This window comes from Xenopus laevis, chromosome 5S (assembly GCF_017654675.1).
Source record: "Xenopus laevis strain J_2021 chromosome 5S, Xenopus_laevis_v10.1, whole genome shotgun sequence".
In the NCBI taxonomy this organism is placed as follows: Eukaryota; Metazoa; Chordata; class Amphibia; order Anura; family Pipidae; genus Xenopus; species Xenopus laevis.
In genome coordinates this window covers 90,894,749-90,915,102 of record NC_054380.1, presented here as the reverse complement: position 1 = coordinate 90,915,102, position 20,354 = coordinate 90,894,749, and the positions used below count along the sequence as shown (strand labels likewise).

At 35.0% G+C, this 20,354-nt stretch overlaps 1 protein-coding gene across 5 annotated transcripts in view; it reads right to left on the bottom strand.

Moving 5' to 3' along the window:
• LOC108718065 overlaps positions 1-20,354 on the bottom strand; it is a 91,894-nt gene that overhangs the window by 49,625 nt on the left and 21,915 nt on the right. For all 5 annotated transcript variants that reach the window (XM_041564776.1, XM_041564777.1, XM_041564780.1 and 2 more), the window contains 28 exons: positions 19,838-19,963; positions 19,554-19,664; positions 19,268-19,384; positions 17,156-17,269; positions 15,972-16,085; positions 14,427-14,540; positions 14,144-14,266; positions 13,777-13,905; positions 13,533-13,643; positions 13,244-13,354; positions 12,211-12,324; positions 11,763-11,876; positions 11,490-11,603; positions 10,688-10,810; positions 9,927-10,051; positions 9,536-9,703; positions 9,163-9,321; positions 7,932-8,065; positions 7,376-7,500; positions 6,640-6,855; positions 5,692-5,907; positions 4,211-4,327; positions 3,885-4,093; positions 2,595-2,664; positions 2,067-2,234; positions 1,243-1,356; positions 686-949; positions 30-176 (listed from right to left, as the gene is read on the bottom strand). In XM_041564776.1, the coding sequence (XP_041420710.1) occupies positions 30-176; positions 686-949; positions 1,243-1,356; positions 2,067-2,234; positions 2,595-2,664; positions 3,885-4,093; positions 4,211-4,327; positions 5,692-5,907; positions 6,640-6,855; positions 7,376-7,500; positions 7,932-8,065; positions 9,163-9,321; positions 9,536-9,703; positions 9,927-10,051; positions 10,688-10,810; positions 11,490-11,603; positions 11,763-11,876; positions 12,211-12,324; positions 13,244-13,354; positions 13,533-13,643; positions 13,777-13,905; positions 14,144-14,266; positions 14,427-14,540; positions 15,972-16,085; positions 17,156-17,269; positions 19,268-19,384; positions 19,554-19,664; positions 19,838-19,963 (3,867 nt within the window). The remainder of the gene's footprint in view (positions 1-29; positions 177-685; positions 950-1,242; positions 1,357-2,066; positions 2,235-2,594; positions 2,665-3,884; positions 4,094-4,210; positions 4,328-5,691; positions 5,908-6,639; positions 6,856-7,375; positions 7,501-7,931; positions 8,066-9,162; positions 9,322-9,535; positions 9,704-9,926; positions 10,052-10,687; positions 10,811-11,489; positions 11,604-11,762; positions 11,877-12,210; positions 12,325-13,243; positions 13,355-13,532; positions 13,644-13,776; positions 13,906-14,143; positions 14,267-14,426; positions 14,541-15,971; positions 16,086-17,155; positions 17,270-19,267; positions 19,385-19,553; positions 19,665-19,837; positions 19,964-20,354) is intronic.

Here is a 20,354-nt window from a genome sequence, read left to right as displayed (position 1 = left end):
AGAGAAAATTCAGGTTAGGTTTTGGTTACCTTTAATAGTTATATCCTTGGAATCTGTCTGTAAAGTCAACACCACAGTATCGTTGTTCTGGTCAGTTACTGTGTAGTTCACCGTCAATAACATATTTAGGCTTGCATAAATTGTGCTTGGTCCAGTTATGTTTGGAGGGAAATTATCTAGTGAGAAGGCAATGGAGAATTAGAGTTTTCATTCTCTCTGTGTCTGGTGCAGGCAAGATGTTTTTCAGCAATGTGCCTCTATTGGATATTATAATCTTTGTATTTAGAGTGTACTGGGCAACCAGTAAATATAAGTCACAAATGTCCATAGGAAATTAACTATGTAAACAGTCTTTTAGTAAAATAACTTGCTACAAACATTCCCCTGACTGGCATGTCCATATACATCCGAGAGTCCTAATATATTGTGGTGACTTTTGTGGAAAACCATGTTGCTTGTTTTACCTTTTAGTTGAACCAAAAGATTACAAGGAAAATGTTTGGCAGCCAATGACAGATATGCAGTAGGATTCTTAAGTGAGCAGCTATCTGAAGTTCACAAATTCTAAGTAATTGGAACTAAAATCCTTTTAGATAAATATATTGTGGGTTCATCCCCTGAACTGTTTATTCCAGCACTATTTCATGCAATATTTTTTTAAATAAAGGATCTAAAATCATCTTACTCATGCTGCTTTCTTGTGCCATAGCTGAGTTTGCTGCTTCAAGCGTGGCTTCTCCAATTGCAAGATTTCCAGTGCTCAGGATGTCAAAAATGCATTCATCGTTTCCATTACAAGTTGCATTTGCTGCGTCAATAAGTGTTTTGTTTCTAGTCTGCAGCAGTTCATCATAAAACAGGGGCACAAAGCTGTTATTGTTGTATCTGTACCAAGATTCATTAGTTGATGAGTTGTAACTAAAAATGCTGCTACTTGATTTAGTTTTCCCTGTGGAAGGAAAGGAATGCAAACAAAATATTAATAGCCTTGTACTTAAATACTTAAGATCTGGTGTGTGCGCACATATTTTACAAAACAACACAACCAAAGAAGAAAAAGAGAAAAGAGAAAATCTTATTGTGTACTTGGGTGAACGATAAACTGAAAAATTAACGTAATGTAATGTCTTTATTTATCCAGTAAAACATTACATCTACTAAATCTGTCATCAAACTTCAAATTAATGTAATTTCTCGAAAGTATTAGGTCAGGTAATTAAATAATATATTAATGGCACCTACATGTCATTCCCATCTCAAATATAGCGGAATCATTTGGAAGTTTAACGCCATCGTAACTTAGACTCGTTCCATTAGAATACATCAAGTCATCTGTAACATCCCCATTGAACAGACCTTGAAGGAAAAGAACAGTTAATAAGTATGCTTACAGTATTTATAAGAAGAGACCCCATAGTTTGTCAGATGAGCAAATGCCCCATACAAGTAAATGCTCTTTGACAAATATTTCCCTTGTGTCTAATGGTTTGTAGGGTTAAAAACATCATAAATGTCCATCCAGTTTTATTCTAGCCTTATTAGAAGTACATGTAAGCCCCCTTCTGCCTGACCTAAACAGCAGCTACTTTAACAAAAATATATTCTAACACGACCCAACAATACCACTTGTTAAAAAAACAGAACAACATAAACCAAGTTCAGTTTGTATTTTGGAAAATTTAGTATTGATAGTATGCTATTCTATGTTTGTATTTAGTTTCATCATCAATGTATTTTACACAGATGAATGCTCCAAAATGTAACACATACATTCTAATAAATAGTGTGCACATAATAAAGGCATTAGTAAAATCAATCATAATTTCTGCACATCATGGTGGTTAATGAATATACAGGTGTAAAAATGTCTTGCTTCTTTGCATCATTTTCTATCATATCCTACTAGATGACAGAATAGTGGTTGAAACAGCTTGAAGGGAGAGGATGAAACATAGGTACTCAATAAAACCTTCCTTGTGATCTCCCATAACCATACTAAAGACCTATAATCCCCTTACATGAATACTGTAGCAGTGTATTGTAGGTTTTCTCTTCAAACATCTTACCCAGAAGTCCTTCTGTTTTGTTCTGATATGAAGAATCCAACGATGCTACAAAGCTCAGAGCCCCAAACTTTGCAGTAACTGACACTGAGATGCCACCAACAAAAGTGGCTTTGAGTCCTTCCTCAGTCGTGGTTTCCAGGGTGATCATTCCCAATGATGTGCTATTTACTTAAATTGTAGAAAGAACTACATATTAAAAACAGTTACTGTAAAACATATTATTATTATATTCAAAAAAGAACTGGATTCTAAATTACATTTTTGTCTGTGCTTTTGAAGAATTGATTGTTCCTAAATACAGTATACCATTCCATATATTTCACAACTGCCAACTTCTAAATGAAAAACTCAAGGAGCGATTTATGGATACAAGAGCAAAGCAAATTGGCTGCACACTGCAACTCAGCAGGTGCCCAAAATTCTCAGAAGAAACTGCATGGTTTGTACAAGAATTGCACTTTTCACTCATTTCCTAAGCAAGGTCTTCTGTATCCCTTGCCAAGTGCATTAAGAAATTATCCAGCTTACCTGTCAATGGAAATTCAGAACCATTAACTTTCACATAAGTGGTGTTTTCATCAGAGAGCTGCCATTCAATCTGGAAAAGATGGGATATTCTTGAATCACCTTTGCATGTTTTGTATTAATTTACAGCTTACGTTCAGAAAGTGCATCCTGAGTTGCAAGCATTGTGGGTCAGGAAGTAGTCTGGTTTTGACCATTTCAATTCAAACTACTTGTCCATTAACCCCCAATATACACGTCATTGTAGAAGAGTAATGGTCACTTCTGTTTGCCAGTGTAGCCATTAACATTACCTATGGCTCATACAGTAATTAGGATAAGTTGGTTTAATAATGCCTACTCATGTAATGGCTCAGGGAATGAGAAAGAGTTGTTGAGTTTTCAAGTTTTATATTTTTGTACAGAGAATAATAGAATCCTTACAAAATGAAGAATTGCATGATGAAAAAAGGGCTTTATTTAATATAAATAATAATAATGGGTTACTGGGTAGTAACCTATACCAGAAAAAATTGTAGATCCATGGAAATGTTATTGAAATATATTCAGCTAATATGGTTTTTTTCCAAACAGTATAAGGAAAAAGAAAAAAATGCAATTCCTGTCTTAGGTTGTGTGGTATCACATATTGATATTTAAACTGTATGCAAGCTTCCACCATACAGTCCATGGGAAAGACTAAAAGGAAACTGAGATATGGTAGATTACCAGGAAATTGAGAGAAGTAGATATGAGCTATAGATGATGAACATTGATGATATGATGAAACACCAAACCACAGGTTAAGGACCATCATACTATATTCGCTTCATACTCTCGGCAGATTTTTTCTTATTCAATCCAAGACATGTTCTTGCACAAGCTCTGGGACAATGGCATGCTTCAGTCATACTGCTCCAAAATATATAAATATTGTTGGCTCAGTCTCTTAACGTACATTATTGAAGGTCTGTAAAACCTGTTAATTGAGTATAAGGCTTAAGGTGACTCTAGGTTAGAGCCACATTCAAATTTTAAAAGTATTGTTTAGCCACACAAGCATCCAATTGTCCTGGGTGTTGCCAAATAAGGGCAGTGATTGGCTATATGGTAATCCCATGTGGACTGGCATTGCTGTCTGTTAATATCACCTTATAAGAAGTGGCATCATGTCTGAATTTGAATTAAGCAAAAGGGCATTTGGTATACGGGAGGAATTGCTTAATACAGTTGTTCCTTTAGTCTGAAGTTATTGTGGGGAAACAAAATTACATTCAAGTAAATAAGGGCAAACAACTCTCATGCAGACTTTACCGTGGTTTCATTGTTTATTTCTGCAGCCAGTGCCACAAAATTGGTTGCTTGAGATGTTCCATTAGTCCCTGCTCTGCCTGTGCGTCCCTGGAGCCGGAAAATTGTTCCATTATCATTCTTAACATTGACCAATATGAATTCACCTAAACCATTGAAGGTATACTTCACTCCATCCAGTGTGTTAATATGAGGGTCGCCAAATAAAAATCCTAAAACAGAAAAAAAAGTAGACACTACTCTTGCACCTTCATGTTAGAATTATAATGCTTAAGAAATATTTATACTAGCATATTGTACATCACATTAACTGTTTTTTTAAACCATACCTAAACGCGGCGGGATGTAACCATAGCAGTAATCCCGAGGCCTCTTCTGTGAATACAGATAACAAAGGTAGGGAGAACCCAATGTACAGCAGTTTTCATAAGGATCCACCTCATTAGCTGCACAAAGAAAGACACAAAGAAAGAGGGAATTTAATCAACATAGAGCATAAGTTAGAGCAGTTACAGCTATTTCTGTATTTAATCCCTCAAGAGAATATTTTCTTATAATGCAAGAGAGAATATAAATATAGACAGCAATTTAATCTCATGTGGGGTCAAATCAGCCCTGTGTGTTTTTTCTATTTATAAAGATGGCAATAATGGTGAATTTAATGTGCAAACATAATTGCATTGCATAAATGTTTTATTTCTCTGAGTTTGAGCTGCGCCATAACATTGGTTAACTATGATTGGAGGCATTCCTTGGTCCTTTTATCCATATGTATTTACTAAAAGGGTTAATTTAGCTTCTGTCATATAAACCATAGTGCTTGCAGTGTATTAAAATACAATATGGCCCTTTATTGTAAGTAGTGATGGGTGAATTTGTCCCGTTTCGATTCGCTGAAAAATTGTGGAACGCATTGAAGTCAATGGGTGTTAAAATCATTTTAATGTGATTCAATTTAGATGCCCATGACAATTTTTATATGCACGTGTATTTTGTCCAAATGCATTAAAGTCAATGGGCGTCCGAATAATTTTGATGCGCAACAATTTTCACACAGTTTCGCGGGTTTATTCAGTGAAATGCGAATTCGTGCCTGGCGAATTTATTCGCCCACCACTAATTGTAAGCTCCACTGGGGTAGAGACTGATGTGAATGATGAACTATCTCTATAAACTGTTGCAGAAACGTGTTGGTTCTATATAAATAACAGAAAACATTAACTTATTTATAAACCCATATGCCAGTCTCAAGGGGAAAGGTTTCTATTTAGTGGTATCAGTTCATAGAATTGGTATAACATGGTTGTCCACAGTTTTCTAGACAACATTATGCCTTTGATTTCATAATCTTTGAAATCTTCATTTAAAAATAGCCCACTGTAACCAAATATTCTTTAAATAGGGCAGAAAATGAATTGTTCCTGGCAGCATATAAAATGAATAAATCCCAAATGCTGCTGCATTCATCCAGTTAATATGCAGCTAGTGTTTTCCTGGATAGGAACTGTCCATGTTCCCAGAATTGCAGCAATCACAGATTTTATGAAAAGAATTTGCCTTGAGAAAGGCAAAATATGTGTGCATAATAAAAATCTTTATATAACGTCCATTCTAATTTCTGACTCCTAACATTTTCAGTTCTTAATTTTACAATACTGATCCATTCAATTCTCATACTATTTTACTTTGCTTTCTGTGTGATCAAGAAAGCAGATCACTTCATTGTGTAGGAAGACAATACAAACATTAGCAATATAATATATGCTGCATGTAAAACCTTAGACAATTTATTTGACTTTCATGATATTACCTTGGTATTGACTCCTTAATACTGGTAATGTTGTAGACCAAAAATAGTTCTGGTATTGAGGATACCACCACCAGTACCAGGCATTATCATATGTCCAAGGAGTTGGCAAGAACCTTTCTTTTTCTCCATAGATAAGTGATCCAAACCAGTAATAGTTACATCTTGTGCCTCCTCCATTCCAACTAGAAAATGCACTCTGGAAGCTGATATAGCTGTCTACAGGAACAGAAAAAAAAGCAACACTTATTTTGCTTAGTTCTTTATCACTTTGATAGTATGAATTTCACTGCATTTAAAATAACATTCAGAGGTGACTAGGTTTTGTGAAACTGAGGGTCTGGTCATCCTTTTCATAGTACCACGTATGTGGTATTTAATAGAATGGCTAATTCTAAGCAACTTTTCAATTAGCCTTCATTTCTTCTTTTTTTATATATTTTGAATTAGTCTATATAGTATAAGTTTAATATAACACAAAAACGCAAATAAAAAATTAAAACCAGTTGCAGGTTGTCTGGGAATATCACTATACTAAAAGTTGATTAAAAAGTGAACAGCCTCATTAAAACAGACATTTAGTGCAAAACTCTCCTGCACCAACAAGTTCAAGGGCACAGAAAGCTCTTGCACTAAACCAGGGATAGGTTGAAGACTTAAATGTTTGGTGCACTATGGGGCCAAATTATGTGTCCTTTGGTGAACCAGGTGTCTACCATCATCATATCATTTTTTATTTTTCTGGCAATAATTCTATACCTTACTGTGCCACAGAAAAAAACATATTATACATATGCAACTAACAAACCTGAGAGAGAAAAAAGAGAAAAATATAATATAAAAAATGCTGTATAAATGGAGAAATAAACAATTGCGATAAAGCAAGCTTGAAGTTTTGCTGAGCACACTGGCGTAGAATAAATGTGAAGTGCTTATTAGGAATTAACTGACCTGAGCTTTTCCTTGGGAAACTATATTGATTTAGTCTGTTTGACGAAGTGAATGATGAATCAAATATGGCTTGCCAAAAAGAGCAGGGACAAGGCTGAGAATAGTAGGACCAGGATGGATATGGTTCACTGTAATACCAGCTGAGACACTGCTGCCAGGAGTTTCTGGTGTTTGCTGAATTAGCTTCAAGTCTATAAGCCCAGTATCCATTTCTGTCTGTGGTAGGAAAGAAATACAATGATGGACAACAGTTATACTCTAGTTATGCAATTGATATACTTGTCATATTGCTTTTAGATGATAAAAGACTTTAGAGTTTGCTGAAGAAACTGTTCTTTATCAAATGCACTAAAATTTAAATAGAAGGTGTTTTTACAACCATGTTATCATTCCCAGACAAAAAAAAACATGATGCCATATTATCCATTATTGCTGTTTTCGAACTTCATTACTTCTTTACATATATTTATTAATACATAGCAGTGGGAGATGTCATGGTTTTGCATTCGTACAAAGTTATTTCAATAACAGACTACAATTTTCTGTTTCTAAACTATGAAGAGCAGGTAATACAGGTGTAATATGAATAGAAATATGCAGAAATGTATTGTTTAAGACAGTAAGCTGATTTCTGCTGAAAATAAATAAGCTTTACTTGTTAATATGGTAGATTTTTCCCTTCAAAAAGCTATTCATTATAATAGTTTGTGCCATACACATCAATTTTTGTACTCACTAGTATTGTATCCTTTATACTGGTCTGGTGTGTAAATCTTTTGGAGGCTACCACTTGATGTCTGAGGGTCATTGAATGCTGGCAGAGCTGGGTTATTGGCATAATTGTATTGTCTAGGCTCACCACTGAAAGCAAAAACATTAAATATATTAAATATATACACACCTTCAAAAACATGTGTAACCAAATGCACACAAGCTAGAAATTGAAAAAACAACACCATCTGACTTTACATTTAAGATCCCCTGACCTAATCCTAATCATTATTTAAGAATATTGTACTTTTTGTTTGTAGACAATAGAATACATAGAATGTGCTTAATGTGCATTAAGTAAAAAGGCTAAATCCTTCAGAAAAGATGTATAGCAATATAACAGCATAGGTCTTACAGTCAAGGTGTGACCATCAGCTAGAAGTGGGGAGAAGTAATATATGTAAAAACCATGTATACTGTGCACGTTCATTATTGAAGATGCTGTAGCACATATTAAAACTGCATCTTATTTTTTAATTAATTCATTTTCAATAAAACACTGAAAATCTAAACAAAATTACCTGAAATATCCCATTTTTGCGACATAATATGTAGGCAGTGCTTCATATTTCCAATTCATTCCTCCATCATCAAAACGTATAAGGCAGAAAGAATAGATCCCATCTGTGACTAACACAGCTTGATAGGTATTTGTCTGTAAATGATAATTAATGTTAAATACACAAACTAACATGTACCTAACCAAAATGTGGCTCATGTAGAGCTCAAAAATTTACAGGGGAGAAGGAATTTAGTCCATCCCTAACCAGTAAAGGCCTTTTAGTATGGGACTGGACACCTGGAAAGCAACAATTACCACTTGTTTTAAATCCCTATTCCTGCAATAGAATTTTCCTCCAGTACTACAGTGAGGGCCCCTCTGAGACAGAGTTATTTATTTAACACTTGTTCTGCCAGTAGCAGCAGCAGGGGCAGGATCCATAACTTTAAGTTAAATACATTTTAATGGATATAATGATCAGAATGGATTTCCCTGCAGTGACTGAAGTGAATCTAAGCAATAGCCATTTCTGAACTACAGCAAGGGGGCAATTTAAAAATGATTGGTATACAGTATATACTAGTATACTAGTACTCCCAGCAGTACTAGAAGCTGTAACCACATCAACTAAGGTGTCTGTGGTGAAATTAGATTTACAAATCCCACCCTTAAATTGATTTGTGTTCATTTTAATGCAATGCTCATTAAGGGGCCTAATTATTATGCCTTAATTTTTTCTTGGTCAAGTTTATAAGGGGAAAAATCTTTGTCTTCATGGGTTTCAGACATTTTTTTACATGGATTTTTGTGCCACAATCAGAAAAAGTTGTTCTTTTTGAGCAACATTTCTAGAAAGTCACACTTTTCGAAAAAGTTGCATGAATAGAATTGTCGCACCATTTATCAAGACTTTTTCCCACTCATAAGATTTTTGTTCTAATTTTTAGTAAATTAAAGACATTTGTGGTTGGGAATTTTAATAAATACCCCGTCATAGTCAGGGATTACAAATTATAATTATAAGTAATTATAAGTAAAACAAACTGTACTATATGTCCCCATTTTGATGAGTCCCTCAAAGAGCTCTGCACTTACTCTTTACCTTCTTAAAAAGCCCCAGTATATACCCAGTATATGCCCCTTCTTGGTATCTTTCTATCACTGTGCATATTTGCATAACTACCTATGTTTCTGGTCTCTTGGAAATTATTTTATTGGTCATTGGAAATCAGTTTATCCTAAAAGCTTACATTGGCTGTTGTGAAGTAATATGATGGGTATGGTCGAACTTGCTCCCATGTGATCTTGATAGCCCAGCGGGCTGTAATTTGCATATTAAAAGAGGTTTGTATCTCAGTTTCAAGTTGTGTTTTGAATGTTGAGTATGGTGATTGTTGGAAGTCATAAGTCTAGGAGAAAAATAAACGTTTTTTTAAATAGTTAATAGTACAGTGACGATGTTACAAAGATACATTAGGTATGTGCTTTTACATTTCACCCAGTGCTAAAGTAACATAATTAAAAAGACACAATAGAAAAAGAAAAAAGAATACAAGTATATATATATATATATATATATATATATATATATATATATATATATATATATATAAACAAACTAACCTGGTAATACAGTTCCCCTGATTGTGACATATCAGCATCTGCCCAAAAAACTGCAATCATGGGAGGCCTATTATAATCATTACTGTAGAAATTGCTGTAGGGATAGTTGTATGTGTAAATAGGTTCATAGAAATAACGCTGGAACATGATAACTCCATTGTCTGTGAACTGAGAAAAAAGAGAAAAAGAAATTATACAACAAACTTAAATGAGATATAAACAATAATTGTGTAGCTAGTTTAATCATATTTGCATATTTTTAATAATCAATTATCATGATTACTATTTACTATCACCATAATAACAATATGTTCTGTAACACAAAAAAGAGGCTTTTTAATAACTCCATACCCCAGTACAGCTTGCAATTGATTTTACCAAGATTACTTACATATAAATTGCTGTAGAATGAGTTGCCAAAGGGAAAGCGCATGGGAACACTAATTAACGGAGAGGTAAAATCTTTTAAACGTTGGGTTACTCTGATATCCGATCTGTAGTCAAACAGACGTTTTTCTGTAATTAAATTAAACGAAAAAATACAGTTTATATATATGCATTAGGAAAAAGTTTACATAAATAGATCAAAGTGGTGTAAAATCTATGGTGCTGGCAGTCAAGCACCAGGCGCCACCCCTTTAGACTAGAGGAAGAGAACTTTCATTTGAAGCAACGTAGGGGGTTCTTCACAGTGAGGACAGTGAGGTTGTAGAATGCCCTGCCGGGTGATGTTGTGATGGCTGATTCTGCTAATTCCTTTAAGAATGGCTTGGATGATTTCTAGGACAGACATAATATCAAAGGCTATAGTGATACTAAAATCTATAGTTAGTATAGATATTGGTATATATAGTTTATGTGAGTGTTTAGATTGATCATTGTGTGTATGCATGGATGCTGGGTTGCATTTGGAGAGGTAGAACTTGATGGACTTTGGTATTTTTTAAATCCGATTTAGCAATATAACTATGCAACATTAGATCAGCAAATTTTTCTTGCGTATTACAAGGGTTTACTAGAACTGATGCAAATTTAGAACTTATTGTTACAGTTACAGAACATCTGAATGTGCAAAGGCAAAATGATGGAAATTCTGATTAGAGAAACAAACAGTCTAAATTATATTGACATAAATGTTTCACAGATACTTACCTCTGCAAGTAAATCCATCTCCATAATATCCACTGTTGCATGAGCATGTATAGGATCCATACGTGTTTGTACAGGATGCTTTCTCACTGCATCTGCTCAGCCTAGTAGCACACTCGTCTACATCTAGATTGTAAGCAGTAGGGTTATTTCACAAAAAATGAAAGGAATTCAGTGTTAGCCATCACACAGCAAAACCTGTGATACTGTGTTAACCAGTTGCAAAAATAATAAATAAAACACAAATACAAAAGTTTTGTAGAAGTAATGACTATATTAGCTAACAACAAAACATATACATTGTTGAATCATTGAAACTTATTCATGGGCAATAAATTAGAAAAGTTACAGATAGATAGAAATAACTTATAGAGTTAGCCAAAATCTGAAAGACAGAAGATAGGTGTGTGTGGGGAGGGGGTGATGCAGGAATGTGAGGTAGATATAGGGATATATTTATCAAAGAGGATCGCTCCGTGGTGCTTGCTAGAAGAACGCTGGGCCGGTGCGGCTTTCTGCTGCTAGGAGCACACGCCCGGGTGTCAGGTAAGTAAAAGTAATCACTTCGGGTGTCTTACTTTTGGCACCCCAAGTGTAAAATTATATTACTTTACTTTAAGAAGCATAATAAGCATCTTTAGAATTGTCTAATACTATAGACATTTATTTAGTGGTATTTACTGGCTGGATGGTAAAAATAATTTATCTGACTGTGATTGAAAGGTTAGATAAGAAAGCCTAAAAGACAACCCTACAAAATACATATAATAAAACTGTACAGAATACAAATGATAAAGGAAAGTACCCTGTTCACAGAATGTCCCCTGCCAATTCTCTGGACACCGACAAGAGAAGCCATTGACTCTATCAATGCAGATTCCACCATTTCTGCATGGGTTGCTGGCACATTCATTAATATCTGTAATAAGAAAAGGTACATTTAAAAGAACTAATTTAGCATTTAATGCATGTTGTTCGATATATACAATTCAGATATGGATTTATTGTTTGATTTTACAGTTTTGTCTTGCTCAAAATGCATTGTTAAAGGCATTAACCATATATTAATATTACTCACCGATTTCACAGAATCTTCCTGTGTAACCAGTAATGCAAGTACAGGAGAAAGCATTGACCAGATTATTGCATCTTGCTCCATTCCAGCAAGGGTTACTCAGACATTCATTGATATCTAGAGATAAATATTGTTTATTACTACATTATATATGAATACGATACATGTGACCTGATGTTAATCATTTCAACTTTCAGACTTTTATCAGTTCAGCAGCTGTTTTCTTGCACAGAGTAACTTCATCCCTATCTATATTCAGCATTATTGAAAAATGTGTGATTACTTGCACTTTTTTGGCAGGTTTTCTATTTTAAAATAAAAATGCTTGCCTCACACCCTTAACAGTTACACCACTTGGCTAATATGATGAGTACAATCAATCCTAAAGTTAAAAGCATGATCGCAAGTATCCTAGTTTTGCATGTTAGATGTTGCAGTATCATCATCTTACCTCGCTCACAGTTTTCTCCCTGGTATCCTGGTACACATGAACAAGTGTAACTTCCCAAGGTGTTTTTGCATTGCCCTCCATTTTTACATGGCATGGAGAGACATTCATCAACATCTGAAATATAAGAACAAATATTTAAAGGGTTCAGTTGTTCTCAGAATGAAAAAAAAAATAAGCTTCTATTTCTCTGTACCAATTATGAGAAAATGGTTGGGAGGGTTTATTGTTACAGATGTAATGTTAAAAAACTAAAATCCAAGGGGCAGATTTACTAAGGTTCGAATGGTGAATTCGAATTTCTATTTTCACATTTTTTTTGGTCTCAAATACGAATTTAAAACCACCAGCTTGAAACTGAATTTGAATGTGAGATGTATCACACCTCGACCCTGGAAACAGTTTTAATTCGATTATTCTCCACCTAAAACCTGCCCAGTTCATCTATAAGTCCCTTGAACTATTTGAAAATGTTAATAGTAGTAATGAACCACATTTTTGCTAAGTTTGGCTTCGAAAATGATGCCCCATAGATTCCAAGGGGAAAGAAAATGTTGCTTGTCGAAAGAATGTTGAGGATCGTTTTTGAATTAGATTCAAATTTAATTCAAGTTTTCGGGTCGCGACTAATGGAACAAATTTTAGACGTTCACATTTTTTCATAAATAACGTACCATTCCAGTTGTTACTAAAATATAATTTATTAGAGTTTAGAAAAACTCACATTACTCAAAAATTCTACCTTTTCCTAAATAACCCCAAACCTGCAACTAGAATAAGGTATGTGTATTATTCCAACACTGCGATTCACAAAGGGACATTTTCACCTGATATAGTAAATACCATTGCCTTTTTTGCTAGCTGATTGACTTCTTGAATTTGAATTTCAGGGTTACTGAAGGAGTAGAAATGTGTGCTCTGTTTTAATAATGTTGAGCTTTAAAATCCCATATAATGAAAGCAGAATTCCTTCAGAAAATTTCTAACTCTTACCAACCATAACATAATTAAAAATAATATAATAATATTCTTTCACCTTCATTGCAAGTAAGTCCTTTCCAGCCTTGCATGCATGAACAGAAAAAGGATCCTTTTGTGTTAGTACAGGTTCCCTTAGCGCATGGGCTAGTCTCACACTCATTTACGTCTGATTAAGGAAAGACAAAAGAAAGCAAGTCTCATTAGTACAACTGCATTAGCCAATAAAGAAATTCATTTTGGACCATACAATTTCTAAAACATTCAGAAATGATATACTATGCTAGGAACTAGATAAGCTGACCTGATTTTACTTTTAGTATCTTCATGATTCAGCTCTTTCATACCTGTTTGGCAGTTAGTTCCCTTCCATCCTCCATAGCAATTGCATTTATAGCCTAAGAGTCCAATTTGACATTGACCATTTCTGCAGGGGTTGCTTTTACAGTAGTCAATTTCTGCCAAGGGGAAAAAATCACAAATTCTATATCATGTTTGTTTTCCATTTTTCCATCTCAGTAACTTGTAATTTGTAAAGCTGTTTCACATATAATGTATATGGCATAACACGATAAAAAAAAGTTTTCTTACTGTTGCATTTCTGTGAGCTTAGTTGATCTTGTTCATAACCATTCTGACATGAACAGAAATATCCACCAATCGTGTTGGAGCACAGTTGTTGGCAGTTATTGTTTTGTTTCAGTGCACACTCATCAGTGTCTGCAGGAAGTCATGACATTATTACAATAAGGAATTAAAGCTGCTGTAATAACAAACTGAAGCGTACTGTTTTTCAGATTAGCCAGGTTAAATGAGGGATTAAAAAGATTTAAGGAGACAGAAACCACCATCTTACATATTTCTGTGTTTGCAATGCTACAAAGCAAATGCTAAAAAAATTCAATTGCTCTATTAATTTTATACTTTTGCCCTATACAAATGGAGACAATTTTTTTACCTCTGCAAATAGTGCCATCTCCATAATATCCAGCTTTGCATGTACATGTATAGGATCCTGGAGTGTTTGTACATGTTGCTTGTGCACTGCATTTACTAGGCTGGGCAGAACATTCGTTCACATCTAAAAGACAAGAGGTTTATTTTACAGTGGAAAAGTACCCATGGAAGTCATGCAATTTATTAAGCAGTCCTAGAAGACAAGTATTCAAATATAACTTATGTGTGATTGGTTATTAACATAAAAAGCAACACTACTCTTTGGAATATTATAAGTGATATACCATCCACGCAAGTTGTTCCCTGCCAGTTCACTGGACATTGGCAAGAAAATCCATTAACTCTATCAATGCATATTCCTCCATTTTGGCATGGGTTGCTGTTGCATTCATTTATTTCTGTAATAACAAAGAGATTTAAAAATATATATATTTAGTAAAATGCATACATCATCTCTGCATCTCCTTTTTAAAATACTTGCAGAATTAATACAACCAATAAATGTATTTATATATTCCACTAGCTTCTAAACAAATTCACTTACACAATAGGGGTCATTTACGAATACAAATGCAGTGTACGAAGTGCAATTTCAATTACAAGTCGCCATGTGTTTATTCCCAACAATTCGGAGTTTATCCCCGTAACACCGGCATAATTGTCGTTTCCAGTGGGCAGTTCGCTTGATCAAATTGACGCAATTACAGCTAGTGGGGGTCAATTATCAACACGTGGCAAATTTGCCCATGGGCAGCAACCCATGGCAACCAATCGGATTGCTGCATTCATTGTTCTACTTGCAGCTGGCTTTAAAACGCTAATCATGATTGATTGCTATAGGCAACTGCCCAGTGAGTTAAAACATGTGAAACTGCAACTGCACTTCCAAGTGAATCAGATACAATTGTGCTGGATGCCTGGATGGCATTACATTCACCACTAGCTGCCAAAATTACATTCTTTAGATGCTAGTATGCTGTAATAACTGGTCAGGACACAGGTCACTGAGGAAACTAACGCCACTTTCAGAGGTTGCAATATCTCAAAAGTTTGCCTACATCAGTAGGTGCTTTGCATGCAATTCTGGAACAGCAGAAAGGGTGGACCAAGCAGCACTGAGCACAAGTGCAAGGGACACCTCTTGATGCAAGTACCTTTAATGAAATTTGACCAGCAACAACTGCAGTAGTGAATGACCCCTAATATATTTAAATGATAATCTTAAAATATACTAATGTACAAAAGCCTTGGAGGGCATAAATATTATCTTTACTTATTTAATGGTCAGTTTTGTGTTTTCACTGGAAAATGTATTCTGTAATACAGTATTAGTGTTACTGTGTCTGTTACAGTGTGCCTTCTTTCAAGTTAAAATAACAGCTGTGTCTTGCTTTATGGCATAGATTGTAGGTTTATACTTACAACAAAGTAAAGTTACCAGAACATTTGAAAAATTATGAATACTTCAAATGCTATGTACCTGCTAATAAATACACATTGCTCAATCCATATTCACTTTATTTAAGTTAAATGCAATTAGTGCATCCGTTAAATATACATTTTCTATGAGCGTCTCTATGCGTTTTCACAGAATTGTGCTCCTGTATTGATATCTTTACTATGTGAGTGTCCCTTTTATATCAATAGCACAACAAGCTGTACATACCCATATCTGATTAACTACTTTACCTACAAGATATGAGCACATTAGAAAATGAAATGTAATATTTTAAAAATAATTATGTTTGGATAAACAATGGCCTTAAAGTATGATAAAAACAAAGCATAAAGCCTGTAGCATGTGTGACCAGCTAAACATTAATACTCACCAGTCTCGCATAATTTGCCCGTGTATCCAGGATTACAATTACAGGAGAAACTAAACAGCGTATTATTGCAGGTTGCTCCATTCTGGCAAGGGTTACTGAGGCACTCATTAATATCTACAGATAAATACATTTGTTTACTATATTAATTATACATTTTTATATTGATGCATAACACTTCATATAAAATTTTGATTAAGAAGGGGAATCCTCAAATATCAATTCTTTCTTGCTAATATTTTTCAATTCATTAAGCCGCTTTTATCAATTCAAACTAAACTGTTAGCAACCATTGTTTGTTCCTTCAGAATTACATTATCTCTGGCCTCAATGACTGATCTGATTCTAATGAATCCCTTAGAAAGCTATGGGCAATGGTGCCATTTTTATTACAGGGGACCCAAGTCAGTTTTCCAGCAGCACACCAAGTCAGTTGTAGTGATTGCAAAAATTGATTTATTTAGCCCAAAAACCATATATCAAACAGGCAACGTTTCGGGCCCACTGGACCCTTTATCAAGCCTTTTTATTAAAGGGGACCCGACACCCCAAAAAAAATCCAAATCCTATTTTATCACATTAGTCAAGCAACTTTAATTATACTGTATACATTATTTGAATGTTGTTTCCTTCAGTTTGGGATGTCCTAATTATATCAAGCAGACAGGAGCCATTTTGTGGACACTGCAAGCCTTGCATCATCTCAGAATCTTGTTTGTGCACCAGAACAGGGGACCTGATGTCCATCCCCATGCCCTGGTTACACAATTAAATGGTAAAGAGAATGGGGGGGAATGTTGGCAGAGCAGTGACATCTAGGAAGTGCTGAATGGAAAGTGAATGTAACTGCCTGCCCCTGCCTCTGTGCCTAAGGCATTGAGGAGGGTCAGGCAATATTTGATTGACAGCTGAGATTTTTAAATGTGTTTACAAAAGCTTTAAATGCTTTAATAAAAAATAGAATATGGATTTCATGTTTAATTTGAAAAGGACTTTTATTATACAGTTTTTTATGTCTGGGTGACAGGTCCACTTTAACAGGCATTACCAGTGCCCTCCACCAGCACAGATGGAGTTCCAGAAGCAGTTTTGAACATTTTGGTTTCTGTTAATGGCTGCTGAATTTAAGACTAAATTTGGCAAATATCTAGCCCTACACGTCACACGTAAGAATAACTTCCTTTTACCTTGATCACAGTTCACACCACCATACCCAGCGTTACACAGGCAATTATAACTTCCCATGTTATTCCTGCATTGCCCACCATTTTTACAAGGACTTGCAAGACATTCATCTACGTCTGAAACATAGAAAGATGAACACTTTGGTTATTTCCAAGTATTGAAAGACAAATGTAAACCATACATGTGATGCAAAAGTTTGTTGTATCCTGTAAAAATGTTAAATATAGAACTTTCTTCCAGCATATGTCACAGAACTGCAAATTATATATGGCAACAACCAAACATGACCCTGCTGCATTTAGATGCATTCCTATAGAGCAAATACCTTTACGACCAAGAGGAGTGATAGAAAACTTTTGAAGCAAGAGGCATTATGGATATACAAACATTTTAATTTGTTTGTAAGGGGAAATTCTGATTGTTAACCACCAACACAGAAAGTCGGACACATCAGTTCTTAAAAAAAAAACCTTTAACTTGTTTATTTTATTAAATGCTTATCAAGCGGACACATTACTTCAGCAAACTTTCCAATAGTCAATTTTACTCAAGTGTCAGAACTCTTTCCTCATAGTTTACAGCAGTCTGTGAATCACTACTCAGCAGTTAGGATAGGGTTTTACTCACAGCGTTCTGGTCCTCAATGGCCTGACTCGGTGATCCGGTGCACTACTACACCCCTTCACAACTCCACCAGCCTCCCCCTTCGACCATCCGGCACTTGACCAGTGCCCATTGGCCACTCCGGCAGGCCACCAGCAACCTTTGACTTGAAGTCTTCCACTTCCACCCTCTCTTGCCTAACAAACTTGCTACTGTAACCCTATCTTGGGAATTATTCCCCGGACACAAATCCGACTAAGCGCCTTGCTGGAGCAATAGGCTACACTTGCTTTCTCCCTATCTCTGACACCTAGTGCCGCTGGTACTGAAACTTCCTAACTGACTACCTGATCCCAGGCCGGTGTTCCTCCTCTTCAGTGGGGCTGTTACATGACCTCATCTCCTCCAATAAAAGCCCTTAACTAGGGGTGTGGCTGCCCTTTTATACCTTTTTAGAAAACTCCCTCTAGCGGTGAAAGAATTAAATTATTACTAACTATGATGCTCTACTACCACCTAGTGGTCTTTTCCTTAATAACCATAAACACATTTTCACATATAAATTTTCATTAACACCACATAATTCACAAACAATATTTTAACTCTTTCATCCACCCACAACACAATTCACTTTCTTAAATGTTTTTCAAAATAAAGCTGGTCATATTTTTTCTCATAATGATCCAAACCAAGGTGTTTTCTCTGAAGCTATAATTATTTTGGTATATAAGAAATTGTAATGATTAAAACTGGTGTTGTTACTTTACAGGGTGATGCAAAAACCTCTCTGTGTATAATATATATATATATATATATATATATATATACTGTATATATATACATACATATATACACAATGCACAAAGAGGACCAGTGACACCAGGAATTAGTAATGATCAGTGATTAGTGTTATACTCAAGTATGGTGTAGAGCCTAAGGTCTAAGACACTGGCACACATTCTTACAATCATCCAATCTATTTGCAAAAGTTATGATTAAGGTTGTTAGCCAGGATTATTTTTAACAAATAATAGTGTTGATAGTGCTGATAGCATGTATTAATTGCCCTATTAGTGTACATGTTTGTAAGAAAAGTAATAAAAACTGTATTTTAACAACTGAATACTCAATATTCAGTGGCAATAAATATTTAGAGATTGTATTAAAATAATGCTGCTGAACTCTAACACTCCTAGAGCAGAATTGTCTTCAGAGCACTTGTCTAAACGCTTACAACCAAATAAGAATCACTGTTTTTAATGTCTGATATCCTTCCTAATTACATTTTTCTTAATAACAAGCACATGGTTTTATAAATACACATTGAAACAATCAAATGTTTTCTTTCCAACAACAGAGCAGCACATATTAACTACTGGTTGCTAAGAGTTACTAGAACTAGATCACACAAACAACTGCTCCAACAGCAACTACTTTTGTGTTTTTCATTTAAACAGGAAATCTGAAACCTTTATATATTTAAATACCATAACAATTGTGTTTAAACTCACCTTCATTGCAGGTTTGTCCAGTCCAACCTGGTATACATTTGCATGTATAGGATCCTAATGTGTTGGTGCAATCACCTTTAGGGCTGCATACATTTGCTGATGCACATTCATTTACATCTGATAATGAAAAACAAAAAAAGAGTTACAGCCTTTGTATTTTAAGGTATTTATGTGGTACGAAACCTAAGGTTTTGGAAACTGTTTTGACTGTGGGAAGTACAGAATTAAATTGCCTGGCTGTCAGATAAGAAAAATGTCAAACCCTTGTGCTTAAATCCCATATTACCTATGTCACAGTTGGTTCCTTGCCATCCTGAGTTACAATTGCATGTGTAGCTGTATAATTCATTGTGGCATTGGCCATTTATGCAGGGGGAGGTTTTACAATAGTCAATCTCTGCAAAAGAAAAACTTAAAGTTGCAAAACACTATATATTTTTCATATTTTATACTGTCTTACTCTATGTATTTTATAAACCTGATTAATAATAATTAATAGCTGAATACAAAATATTATTTTATGGAGAATAAATGTAAATCTAGTTCTACAATTTTTTTTAAATATCTTACTGTTGCAGTTCTGTGGAATGTTTGGGTCTATCTCATAACCATTCTTGCAGGAGCACTTGAATCCACCGAGCGTGTTAGAGCAGACTTGCTGGCAGTCGTTTGTATTCAGTGTGCATTCATCGATGTCTGCAAAAAAAAACCGCATATCCTCATATCAATTCAACACACACAGCTCACTATATCAAAGCAAGTAAACTGCTACTGGTAATATTTGTTTAGGTGACCAGTAATTTCAGATTTCAGTGAAACAGGAATCTAATAAGAATTTCTCAGTCTCTAGCAAGGTCTAAAACAGAAGAGTTCTTTGAATGTATCTAATCATTTCAAACCCATCAGTTTTTGCCCCAAAATTGTCTGAAATTGAAAATGCTTAAGAGTGACGGGAGACTTGGGTACCGAACCCAAAATCTGGTAGCTCCTGACTTCTACACTAAGGGACTAAGTCAGTCCCATTGCATGCTGGGTATTGTAGTCTTACATTAAACTTGTCAATGGGCAAATTAAGCAAAAACTACAT